The sequence below is a fragment of the Microcebus murinus genome, chromosome 7 (genome assembly GCF_040939455.1).
Source record: "Microcebus murinus isolate Inina chromosome 7, M.murinus_Inina_mat1.0, whole genome shotgun sequence".
Taxonomy (NCBI): domain Eukaryota; kingdom Metazoa; phylum Chordata; class Mammalia; order Primates; family Cheirogaleidae; genus Microcebus; species Microcebus murinus.
In genome coordinates, this window is record NC_134110.1 from 88,538,085 (window position 1) to 88,551,252 (window position 13,168).

At 37.3% G+C, this 13,168-nt stretch overlaps 1 protein-coding gene across 1 annotated transcript in view; it reads right to left on the bottom strand.

The window, feature by feature from the left end:
• The window catches only part of C7H8orf34 (chromosome 7 C8orf34 homolog), a 349,392-nt gene that overhangs the window by 231,327 nt on the left and 104,897 nt on the right, over positions 1-13,168 (bottom strand). Inside the window, exon 5 of the mRNA XM_012739907.3 lies at positions 5,335-5,363. Within this exon, the coding sequence (XP_012595361.3) occupies positions 5,335-5,363 (29 nt within the window). The remainder of the gene's footprint in view (positions 1-5,334; positions 5,364-13,168) is intronic.

Genomic DNA, 13,168 nt, shown 5'->3' on the forward strand with positions numbered 1-13,168 from the left:
TAAATCTCTTGCTAGACCTGGGGAGTTTTCATCTATTATTTTGTTAAATAGGTTTTTAATTCTTTTTTTTTATTTCTTAGCCCTTGGAGATACTAATAATCTATAAATTTGTTCACTTTACGTTGTCAGGAATGTCACAATTGTTTTGCTCTTTCTTTTTTATTCTTATTTTCTTTATTTCTGTCTGACTGAATTATTTCAAAAGACTTATCTTTAAGTTCTGAAACTCTTTCTTCTGCCTGATCTAGTCTATTGTTGAAGATTTCAAATATATTTTATATTTCCTTCAATGAATTCTTCAGCTCCAGGATTTCTATTTAGTTCTTTTCAAAATATCTTTTTGGTAAATTTCTCACTCATATCCTGAATTATTTCCTGATTACTTTGTATTATTTTTCAGTATTCTCTTATATTTCACTGACCACCTTTAAAACTCAATATTTTGAACTTTTTATTGGGATTTAAAATTTTTCTTTTTAATTAAGATCTTTTGTTGGAAAATTATTGTGTTCCTTTAGAGTTGTCCTATTTTCTTGCTTTTTCATGTTTCCCACACCTTACATTGATATCTGTACATCTGGTGTAATAATGATTTCTTCCTATTTTTTTACTTACTTTTTAAAACTTACTTTTAGGAGGATTATTTCCTAAAGATGTATCTATGGTGTTGACTATGTAGGGTACTTTTTCTTTTATTCTCGGTGCACACGCTAGTATAGTCTCGGTATGATTTCCTTGGCTGGAAACACCATCAGTTGTATCTGTGATTTCCTCAGTAAGTTGGATTGTGGTTATTAGTGGAGGCTGTGGTGAAGATGTGTCAGGGACTAGACTGCCAGGTGAGCTAGTATTCAGGCTCCGGCAGTAAGAGCAGAAGTACTTCTCCAAGCAGTGAACACAACTACCCAAAATATGAGACAGGAAATGTGATTGGTGATGCAGTGATTGTGATCTCTAAGAGGCCATGGGAGGTGAGATCACTTTCTAGAAGGGTAACTAGGGAGGCTGGAGCTTGAAGGATGGAGAACAGTTGAAGGAGGGGAGAGAATGACATGAACAAAAAATGTGGCAGTAAATAAAAATATGACCTAGAAACACTGTAGTATTAAAAAGTAGGGCAGCCAACTCAGGACAAGGGTGAGTTCGTGAGCACCCAGTATGCACAGCGGCGGAAAGGAAGGGAAGGGAAGGGAAGGAAGGGAAGGGAAGGGAAGGGAAGGGAAGGGAAGGGAAGGGAAGGGAAGGGAAGGGAAGGGAAGGGAAGGGAAGGGAAGGGAAGGGAAGCTGGGGAAGGGAGGCTGGGCAGGCACCAACCACATCTACTATGTGGCATTTTGAAGGATAAACTAGATTCACAGGAGCCTGAAGAATTACATATATACATAGGAAAGGTGCTACCATCTGAACTGGGATAATGGCTATGTAGGCAAAATAATGGCTTCCCAAAGATCTTCATATCCTAAGCCCCAGAACCTGTGACTATGGTACCTTAGAAGGCAGAGGGGACTTTGCATGATTGAGGTTAAAGATCTTGATATGGAGAAATTATCTAGATGAGCCAGGTGGTCCCAACCTAACAGGATTCCATACCCAGGAGAGCCATTCTTGACTGAAGTTCAAGAGAGATAAGACACTGCTGGTTTTAAAAATGTGGCAAGGAGGCCACAGTCAGGAATCCAGGCAGCCTCTTGATTCCAGAAAGGACAAGGAAACAGATTCCCCCTAGAATAGAAGGAGGGCAGCCCGGATGCCACCTCGATTTCATTTGCCTCACGGATACTGATGTTCAACTTCTATGCTACAGAGCTCTAAGATAGTAACTTTGTGTTGTTTCAATTTGTTACAGAAGCAATATAAAACCAATATCGTGGCTATGGAAGGGAAACGAAATGACTAATGAAATAAGGAATTGATAGAGTTCCTACCATTTTTTAAAAAGCCTTAAAAATAACATTATTCTCTGTTTTATGTCTTTATTTTAAAAAGAATCAATAATTCTTATTCCCTTTCTCAAATTCATAAAGTAACTTTAAAGGTCACACACAAAATGATCTCAATGAAATTATAACTGAACTAAAATATGACATCAAAACATCTGTATCTTGTAAAGGTTAAGAAAAACCTATCTTTAGTGAACTCTCAAAATTGTGAAGGGAAGAGTAAAAGGAAGAAGCTATACTTATCTTTGTTATTACATTAAAGATATATGTACCAAGTAAGCATGAACTATCTCATTCTGATTAGCTAGCTGCCTGAGATTTACTTTTTTTACTCAGGAGCATTTGGGACTGTGAGCTTCATGGTCACCAGAGGGTGCTGTGGGACAGGCTCTCCCGCTCATGCAAGGATGCTCTCCCGGCCAGTAAAGGATGGTGGCTATGGCTTTGCACGCTGCAATTCCTCTCTCTGTTGTCTGGCACTCTTAAAAATCAGATATGAGAGTGGAGTAGATTTTTTTGCACTGATATAAACATTTTTTCAATAAAAAACTTATGGCAACTATTGGCATATTTCTCAATAAATATGAAAAATAATAAGTGTGCAGTAAAATTTGGCAATTTCCATTAAGTATTACAAAATAGAACCATGGCCAGGTACGGTGGCTCACGCCTGTAATCCTAGCACTCTAGGAAACCAATGAGAGAGGATCGCTTGAGGCCAGGAGTTTGAGGTTGTTGTGAGCTATGGTGATGCCACTACACTCTAGCCTGGGTGACAGAGCAAGACCCTGTCTCAAAAAAAAAAAATTGAAATATTAGGTAAGTAAATGAAAATCACAAATGTCATGTAATTTAGTCAAATGGACACTCCCCTGAGCTAGTGCTAGGAAGAGAGGGTATGAGGGGCAGGCTGTGCCCTAAGAATGATATTAACCAAGTGTCAGGGCATCCATAATTTGTCCAGTGAGGGCTAAATCCATTTCAGTTCAAAGAATAATTAAAGTACTTTAGCTCGCCAAAATAAGTGTGTGGATGCCAATGCCACTGCAAGTGAGACCACAGAAAAAAGACACAGACAGGAGCCAAGAAAAATAACAACCCCATACAAGCTCACTTATGGCTCAGCCAGACAGTCTTTTGTAGAATACATTGGAAAGAGCAAACGAAGCTAGATATCGTGATTACTATATCTTTTCTTTTTTTGTATATCTTTGTCTTAAAATGAAAACATAGACCATAACTGCAAGAAAATGGATTATTAAACTTCTGCAAATTGTAGGGAAGGTCATGGCATAAGAAGACCAGCTGGGGCAAGACAAGGAGGAAAACACAGAGGACTAGAAAAGCAGGACCAAACCAGGACAGCACACTTACCACCTACTGCACTTGCTACTGTGCACACTTCAACAGGGAGTTTTGCATGGAGTTAGCACAGAGATTAAAATAATTTAAAAATATTATGATGGTTTATTAAAGGGAATTCATATTTAAGAATGTCATAAATTTTATCTTTTTTTTAGTGATTCAGAAATACATTTTTGATGATACAAAACCCAAAGGTGTATTCATATTTGAAGTAGAAGAATACTAACTTTAATATCAGGATTTATATGATCCCTTTTTTTTATATATAGGTTAATATCCCTAATCTGAAAGTCTGAAATCTGAAATGCTCCAAAACCCAAAATTTTTTCAGCACTGACATGATGCCACAAATAGAAAATGTCACACCTAACCTCTGCAGACAAGTTGCAATCAAAATGCAGTCAAAACTTTGTTTCATGCACAAAATTATTAAAAATATTGTATAAAATTCCTTGAGCCTATGTGTATGAGGTGTGTATGAAACAAATGAATTTCATGTTTATACTTGAGATCCATCCCCAACATATCTCATCATGTATGTGCAAATATTCCAGAATCCAACAAAAAAAAAATCTGAAATCTGAAATCCAAAACATTTCTGGTCCCAAGCATTTTGGAGATGGGATATCTTACCTGTATAATACTTCCCATCAGTTTCTTTCTATGTATATATATCTAGCCATCAAGATAAATTTCAATATTTTTTCTGTTCAGAAAGATATTTATACTCATGTTCACCAAATATTGATGATGGCTATTTCTAGGTGCTTCTTCCCTTCTAGCTAAACATTGGATGATAGATTTTTTTTCAGCCAAAACCACATATCACAATAGATTGAATACAGAAACAGATATGAAAATTTAGCAGTTTTCGATTAAGCTAGACATTAGATTTTCAAAAATCTAAACAATGTAACTTTCTTACTAATATTTTATTTTATAAAATAAAATATTTTTATAAATGTGTTATTAATGTTAATGTAATGGTTTTATCACTGTTATTTTTAAATGAATAAACATGAAATTTATATCAGTTTTGACTTCTAACATGCTTATATATCTAATATCAATATAATATCAGTAAAAGAATCTAATATTAACAGATATAAGCTATATAAGTCAAAGCTCTTTGGGTTTTCTCTAAGTTTTAAGAGTGTAAAGGAGTTCTGAGACCAAAAAATTGAGAACTTTTTCCTTACTGACTCCTAAATGTATATCTCTAAATCAAATCTCTCCCATAAGCAATAACTCCCATAAGCAATATAAATATCTCCCATAAGCAATATAAACACGTTTAATAGACAACTCAAAATAAACAATCCAAAAGAGAACTCTCAATGCTATGCCAACATGACAAATTTGCTTTTTTCCTAGTTTTTTCAATTTTGCTAAGTGGTACCATAGTTGACCAACCTGCTCATTTCCCAAACCTAGAAATCATCATTGACTGATTTCTTCTACAACTCCCCATATCCAACCCATTAGCAAGGTCCACTGACACACCTGTTAAAACATATTCCTAATCATGCCACTTCTTACCATCTTTACAACTACTACCCCAGTTCAGAGCACCATCATATTCTTTTGGCATCTTGGAAAATTAAAACAAACAAACAAAAAAACCCTTATCGAGTCAGGTTTCCAAAGGGGAAACCATAGAAAAGTACAAGTGTCTTCCATATCATTATCATCATCATCATCATCATCATTTAGATAAAGGCGAATAAAATAATTTACCTAATTTAATTTTATTAGTTTGTATTCTTTAATATGGTGATTCAGTGATTACAGTGATTCCATTTTCTCCAATCAAATTCTAAAAGCTTTGACTCAAAAAGTAGTGATATATATTTAATGCAATAACTTTCATAAAAGAATCAAAGCATAAAACTTTGAACGTTTTAAAATGTTAGCACAAAATAAATTATATTTGAATATTTTATATGTTCCAGAAACATTTGAATTTTAGGCTGTGGATTAAAACATAAGGTCTACATTTTCTTTTCATCAGATATATAGTTCAACTTACCTTATCGAGTTCATCTGAAATTGCAATACCTGGAATTCAAGAAAAATTTATAAAAAAAGTTTTAGAAGCAATCTTTAGTAACCTAATGTTAAAAATAGAAACAAAAGTTCTATTTGTAAAATTAGTGCGTGTCCTATTCTATTGTTTATTAGTGCTTCAAAATAATGTGGCACATCCTTTTTACCAATGAAAACAAATTAGAAATTTAAGTCAACTATGAGAGCCATGAACTGCTGGAACAATACAAATGATGTGACAAAAACAAAAACAAAAAATAAAAAATCAAATAGTTCACATAATATGGTACAAGAAAGTACCATATGTCTTCTATGTTGTTACAGGCAGAGCAAACTTGCAAAAACTATTGTAGAGACACTATCTTTACATTATGATGACAAACGATCAAGTACAACTTAGCCTGTTACCATTTTTCTCCTTCTTAAGAATTGATTTAGAGTACTACAGTGATTAAATATTAAGGCAGACTGGTGCTTAAAGACCACTTATTTCAATTTATTTCTTTGGTGGATGAAGAAATAGACTAGAGAACTTAAGGAATTTGTCCCACAGTCCCTGAGGTTGGCAGCTTCTTGAACCAATGCTTAAACAGTTCCTGCTCACAAGCTCCTCTCTTGCCATCCACAGATTCCTCCCTGCACATTGGTCTCAGTTCTTTCATTATCATCTCTCCACAGTTATTCTAAGTCCGCAATGTGAAAAGTTTAAGTTCTTAATCTATTTCTCTGCGATGACAGACTCTGTCAACCCTACTTCCTTTTTTGAAATGCCATCTTCTCTTTTCTCTTCTTCTTCTTTGTCTTCTTCATAGGAATTCTCTTTTTGGTGGGAGAAGGCATCTTTTCCAGAAATGTCAAGCGTTCTTTGCTGCAATGTCTTTTCATTTCATTTGACAGACTTCCCTTGGTGATCTGACCCATACCATTGAGCTTTTTTTTTCCCCTCTATATGGTGGCAACAAGTACGTCTTTACTGCCAGCATAGACTTTCTTCCTGAGCCAGGTGTTGAATTCCTGTGGCCATTTCAGCCTCAACATGTCAGACTAAAGATACCATTCTCCCAACTCACTGTTTCTGTGGGGTTTTGTTTGTTTGTTTGTTTTTGTCTTTTGAACAGTGGTGTGCCTGGGGCTGAACATAGGCACCATGGCTGGACATCAGAGCAGGTGGGGCTTTCAGGTCTGGGGCACACAGGAAATGGCAGCTGGTGTCAAACCCCAGTGGGGGATGGACCAAGAGACAAGTAAAGATCTAAAGTTTGAAGTCCAGTGAACCAGAGGGAGAATAAGAACAGGATTTGAAACTGAAGTTCTGCAGACTATAAAGAGCAGGAAAGAACAAACTGGGTTGGAAAAGAACCTGAAAATAGTCCATGAAAATAAATCTGAGTAAAGAGCCTATTTCAGGATTTGGATCCCCTCCTCTGTCTGTAGAGGGTGTAGAAGGTACTTTACTGGTTCCTATATCATCTTCCCACCACCAACCTAATGAATCAATTATACATAGAGTCAAAAAAATATATGCTACTTCATCTCAGTAAATGGCACCATTCTTCCCCTTGTAGAAAAAACCAGAAATGCAGGCATATTTGGGGTGCATTCTTCAATATTCTATGAAATTCTTTTTTTTTTTTTCTTGGTAACAGTAATAGGTAACTAAGAATTTTTTGTGTCATTATACTAAAAGAGAGTCTAGCTACTGCTTCAGGGATTTTGAGTGACCTAAGGTTAACAGCGTTAACAATTATTCCAGGACTTGCTGTATTATAAAGGTAGTGTCTTCAAACAAGTCAAGCAGAGAAGGATTCATGGAGCGCTAGCATTAGAGCTGGGCTGGATCACTGCTGAGTGTACCATGGTGAGGAACTCTGAGATATAACAGTATCACAGTCGGGGAGGGGAAATGAGACAGAGAAGAGGTACCAGAGCTTTCTGGACAATTATAAACATTTCTAAAGGCCTAACACATTTATGAATGTTTGGGTTTAAAAAATATATAGAATTACATATGGTCATTCAGAATAACTCAGATTTTAAGAAAACTTTAGGAAACTTATGGCATACCAAATGGTTTATGTCACAGTCTACAGCAGATTTAAAATACATTATTCCAGTTTATAAAAGCCAAGTATATGTTTTAAATGCTTATATTTACATTTAACGCTATTCCTCAAAAATGTGCCTTTCCATGATGAATTCAAGATTAACACTGAATATCTTAAATATAAATATTTTAAGGACTTAATCTATTTTAAAAGAGAGGAAGTGTAGATGATATGAAACAAAATTCTCTTTCTCATCCAAAGTCATAAAGCTCATATGTCTGGAATTAAACAAGCCCTGATTTAATTGTTTTGAATTTTTGAAGCTCTCCTGATTCTTTTAACTTGCTGCATTAATGCTCTTACACCTGCAAAAAGAGCTTTCTTGTTCAATTTTTAGAAGGCTATCAGTTGATCTTTAAATTTCTTTCACACCTCAGATTTTTTAATCCATTATTCATAAAGATAGAGGCAATTCATCACTTATCTAGAAAGTAGTCAAGAACTGATAAGTAAGTCAAAAAACCTGTGAGTAGTCAAAACGTATGTCCCACAGCACTGCACATTACTCAGGGGCTAGGTCCCTTTAATTTCAGCAAGCATAATGAGCTCTTTTCAGGGCTGGAAAATTTTAGCAGTGGAAAATGGAGATGAAGAGAAACAGTGCTTTGAAGATATATTTCAATATTAAGAGGCAATGGGCCCCAGAATGAAACTCAAACTAGTTCAATGGAAAACTTGGTTTGGGAAAAGATTTATGCCTTTCATTATTTCAACTCTTTGGTCTGCCCATACATTGTTCAAATACTTATTATCATATTCTTGTAAAATTTACATATTTTGATGACTTTGCTTAAGAAATTGTCCAAATAAATCCCTACTCTATTATATACAATTCCTTCAGCCTTGTATTATCAATGTCAAATTGCCTAGGGTATTTTTTTTTCCTTATTTCATTTTTAATCAAAGCTTAAACTGATTAAAAGCAGTTGAAAGAATTTTAATGAAATGCTTCTTCACAGAAGCATGAAACTCTAATGGGAATCATTAGACTGACTCGCCAAGATATTTTTCCTAGTGTCTAGCAGAATGTCCACAGTTACTCCCTGAGAAGAGATGAACAACTTTTAGGGATTTCATTAACTTTTAAAAGCGATCATATTTTAAATTGAGATTTTTTTTTAAGTTTATAGAGATTGGGGTAAAGAGAAAATATGCAAGAAAAAAATGTGGGCCGTTACTATATGTTATAAGAAAAAAAGGCCCAGGATTTGAGTGTGGGACTCTTGGTGTACACTGGAGTATGTGGTCCTTCTAAGAGTCAAACTGAGAGCTTAAAGGGAACATCCTGTCAGAGCAGCCAAAGACACTTGGCTTAGGGTAGTGATGGTGTCTAACTGTAGGAGTGAGCTGCCCAGAAGAAATGGGAAACATGAATTCTTCCAGAGACTGAGCTTCTCTTCTAGATAAAGAAGCAAGGGTTCCCACAGGCATGCCAGAAGTAGCTTTTCTCTTTCTGCTGCAGTGCAAAAACCTATCTGGATGGATTTTATTTGTGTCCTTCAATTATGGGCCTTTCCATTTATTCTAATCTGCAAAGAGGTCTCACTGGTATCAAAATTTTATTCTGAAATACAGTTCTCACATTTCCACATTTGAGTAGCACTACATCAGGGAAACCAGAGCTAGGGCCATCACCAAGACTTCCATCTTCCCACGTATCAGCTCAGCCCCAGAGTTAGAATCAAGTTGAAGCTACGGGCAATCAACTTGAAGTAGCAACTTCACCATTCTCTGCACCTTAGTCAGTTTAGTAATTCATTTCACAAAAGTAGGTCAGAAAATTTGTATGATATGAAATGGTACTATTTCTCCAAAATCTATTACCCTATTGGAAAAAAGCCCAATGATATTGTAATGTAGATACTTAGACTTCCCCAGTTTTTCCTCTTTGAAAAGCTTTCTGTTCAACTGCAAAATAAAATATACACAATTATATATAATAGAATATATAACTTAGAAATATGAGTTTTGTACCAGAGCTGGCCCACACCGGCTTGTGTAAACCAGCTCCGCACATTCCTTCCCTATGCCTCATTCAGTAATGTCACATCAGTAGCTTGAAATTAGCCACAGTGGGAGTGTTTTCACCATGGAAATTGACAAATGTTACAAAACAGGGCATATTTTGACAGTCAGTTTACCAGCACCACTGAGTATAATGACTAATGCTACGGCAAATGCCTGTATGAATGACCCCCATATCAACAATGGGTTATCAACCTACCTGACAATTTGTTAGTTAAAGCACTCTTTAAACAGACAGCTAACTGCTTTTAGAGCAAAGGAGATTCCTGTTGGACGTTGACAGATTCTATGCTCAATTGGTTACCCTAGAACAAGAGCTGGCAAAATTTTCTGTAACAGCCTAAATAGCAAATATTTTAGGTTTTGTAAGCCACATGTGGCCTGTATTCATACATTCTTGTTGTCCTTTTTTTCTTTAACAACTTTAATAGTTTTAAAAATATAAGAATCATACTCAGAACACAGGCCACAAAAACAAGCCACAGATTGGATTTGGCCCATGGGCCATAATTTGCTGACCTCTACTCTAGAAACACATCCCAATTTTTATCCTTGGTTAATTGGGTTGCTCATTTTTCCAAGGACAGCTCCAAATGTCGTTGGTTTTCATCAGGCCCCCCTATCCATCTTCTCCTTCTTGCTTACTGTACAGGACCTCAGCTTTAAATACCCTGAAAATTTGAAACTATCAGATTTGAACTCCCTGGATGTCCTGACCCAGATTCCCCATCAAAAAGCCATTGACGTTGCTCTCTGCAGTCTCAGAGGTCAAAGTGTTCCTCCTCCTGGGACTTCCCGTGTTCATGCTTGTTTTCTTGGCTTCATCCCCAACCACACTTCTCAGGTATTGGCTCCATATATTACCTTCTCTCTCTTTCCTAAATATGCAAGTTCTTTGTTCTGGTTTCCTCTCATCACTCTACAAACCATTACGCATGTGCACAGATACACATACACACTCTCTCTCTCCCTCTCTCTCTCACACACAAGAAACTAGAGCAAACCAAAGGAAAATGACCAAAACAATCCCGCCTCCCCCACTAATGACTGCCCTCTTTCGCACCCTCCCTTCCACCAAGACTTTCCACAGAAGAGTGTGTATCCCTCCTCTCTCCTCCTTGCTGTCCATTCACTCTTCATCCACCGCCAACTGGCTTCTGCTTCCACTATTCTCCTAATGCTAGTCTTTAAAACATAACTATACGCATCCTGATCCTTTTCTCTCCTATTCTAAAAATATCCTTTTTATATTTGTTTTTTATCAAATCAATATATTTAGCACAGAAAAAATAGAAAATATAAGAGGGAAAATGAAAATAAACCTCCACTCATAGACAACTAATGAAAACACCTTATTCAGTGTTTTTTCAAATAATATTATATGCATATATTGCCATATGTATAAATGTGTGTGGCTGTATGTGGCTGAATATGCATCTATACAAAACAAGATTGAGGCTGGGCGCGGTGGCTCACGCCTGTAATCCTAGCACTCTGGGAGGCCGAGGTGGGCAGATTGCTCAAGGTCAGAAATTCAAAACCAGCCTGAGCAAGAGCAAGACCCCGTTTCTACCATAAATAGAAAGAAATTAATTGGCCAACTAATATATATAGAAAAAATTAGCCGGGCATGGTGGCGCATGCCTGTAGTCCCAGCTACTCGGGAGGCTGAGGCAGTAGGATTGCTTGAGCCCAGGAGTTTGAGGTTGCTGTGAGCTAGGCTGACGCCACGGCACTCACTGTAGCCTAAGCAACAAAGTGAGACTCTGTCTCAAAAAAAAAAAAAAAAAAAGATTGAAACATAACAAATACAAAATTCTGTTGCCTGCTTTTTATAGATACAAAAATGTATATACATATATAAATACATATACACACATAAAAATATATCTTAACTATATTTTATATTAATAAATATTTTCTACATCATTCTCAATGGCTATATAGCATACCACTGTGGGCATGTACCATGATTTCCTTATCCATTTCTCTAATGAAAGATAGGTAGCTTCCAACTTTCCCTTATTATGAATCCCACCACAGTAAACAGTGCAAGCACAGCTGTGAGACAGCTGCACACACAATGGGTTTGTTTCCATCTTTTTGATACAGAACTTATCTGCCTCTTTGGATACCATGATTTTCTGAAACACTTTCCCTCCTCGATTTTTAAGGAAACATTCTATCTTGATTTTCATCCTGTCTCTCCGAAAATTCCTTTCCAGTCTCCACAATCAGGTCACTTTTCTACCTGTATTTTAATTGTTGAGCACGTGTGTGTGTGTGTGTGTGTGTGTGTATCCTTATCTATGCACTAGCGATTCCCACATCTATATGCCTAACCAAACCTCTGCCCAAATTGCCAACTCATACACACACTTGATTGCTGGGAAGAGGGCTGTCCACTCCATTTGGATCTCCCAAAGGTATATGAAACTGAAGTTTGAAACACAGCACTCCTCTACCCTCGAACCCTCTGGAATTCCTACCTAAGGCAGAGGCAGCACCCGCTCACCTTGAATATAAACAAAACCCCAAAGCAGAACAAGCTAAACACATCTTTATTGCTATTCCTACTCTTCCTTGACATCAATCAGTGAATCTCAGTCATAGAATCTTCTACATTAAATCCATTCCTCTTTTCCATCCCATAACTACTGCTTTATTTTCGGCTCTCTTCATCTTTGTCCCTTGCCTCTAGGCATAGACCATATCAATTCTATCCCCCAGAGTGACCCTTAGAAAACACGAACTTGGTTAGGAACATAATCTACTGACAAGATTCCTGTAACTCGAAAGCTCCCACCCTCTGACCCCGATGTGACCTAGACTTCTGGTTTCATTGCCTTTATTACCTGCTTCATCCTTCATGCACCAACAATACAGTATTTTCCTCTGTCTTTGAAATACCTTTTTATACACGTGTTTCTCTCTCTGCCAAGAATGCCCCTCCCCACGACACATCTTCACTCTCGTCCTACCTTACCTTTACCTTTCGATCCTTCTAGACCCAGTTCAGATAAGTTCTCTGTCAGGTTGTCCCTAACCCTCTTTGCGGGTTCTTCTATGCTCACAAAGCTCCCTTAAGCCACTTTGTACAAGACTTTTGAAATTATGCTTTCCATACCTCTCTCCTACTAAAAGGTAAACTTGAAGTCTGGGCCCACATGGTAGTCATCTTTGAGTTCCCGCATACATTCAGTAAGTGTGGGAATGAATGAACAAACAGTCGCCACAGTATCTGCCTCTATTTTCTCTCGTGGGTTGCTATTCCCCATCTCCCCAGGCTGTTTGTCAGAAGAGACGTTTTGGGGATGTTCATGACTAACTAACTAAAAAAGGCTTTTGCTATTTTTTTTCCTTGGCTGAGTCCAGATTGCTGTTAGCAGTCACAGAGCATAAATATCCGTCCTCTGTTCCCCCAACAGCTGGGCTCTTTTCCGTGGAAAAGCTCCAGCTCCTGTTTTCACATGAACTGCAGTCTGTAGACCAACGTCTGGATGGCCTAAAGCTACTCGTCCCGCCACTGCCTCACTTCGGGGAGAGACTCCGGAGCAGCAAAAGCATCAGGCCCAGAAGACACCAGTGGCCCTGCGGCCCTGGGAACGTCACCTCCCTACACAAAAGGTTGTGTTGACCAATTGCATGCAATAGGGCACTGCCCTGCTCTCTCGCTTTGCAGTTGTT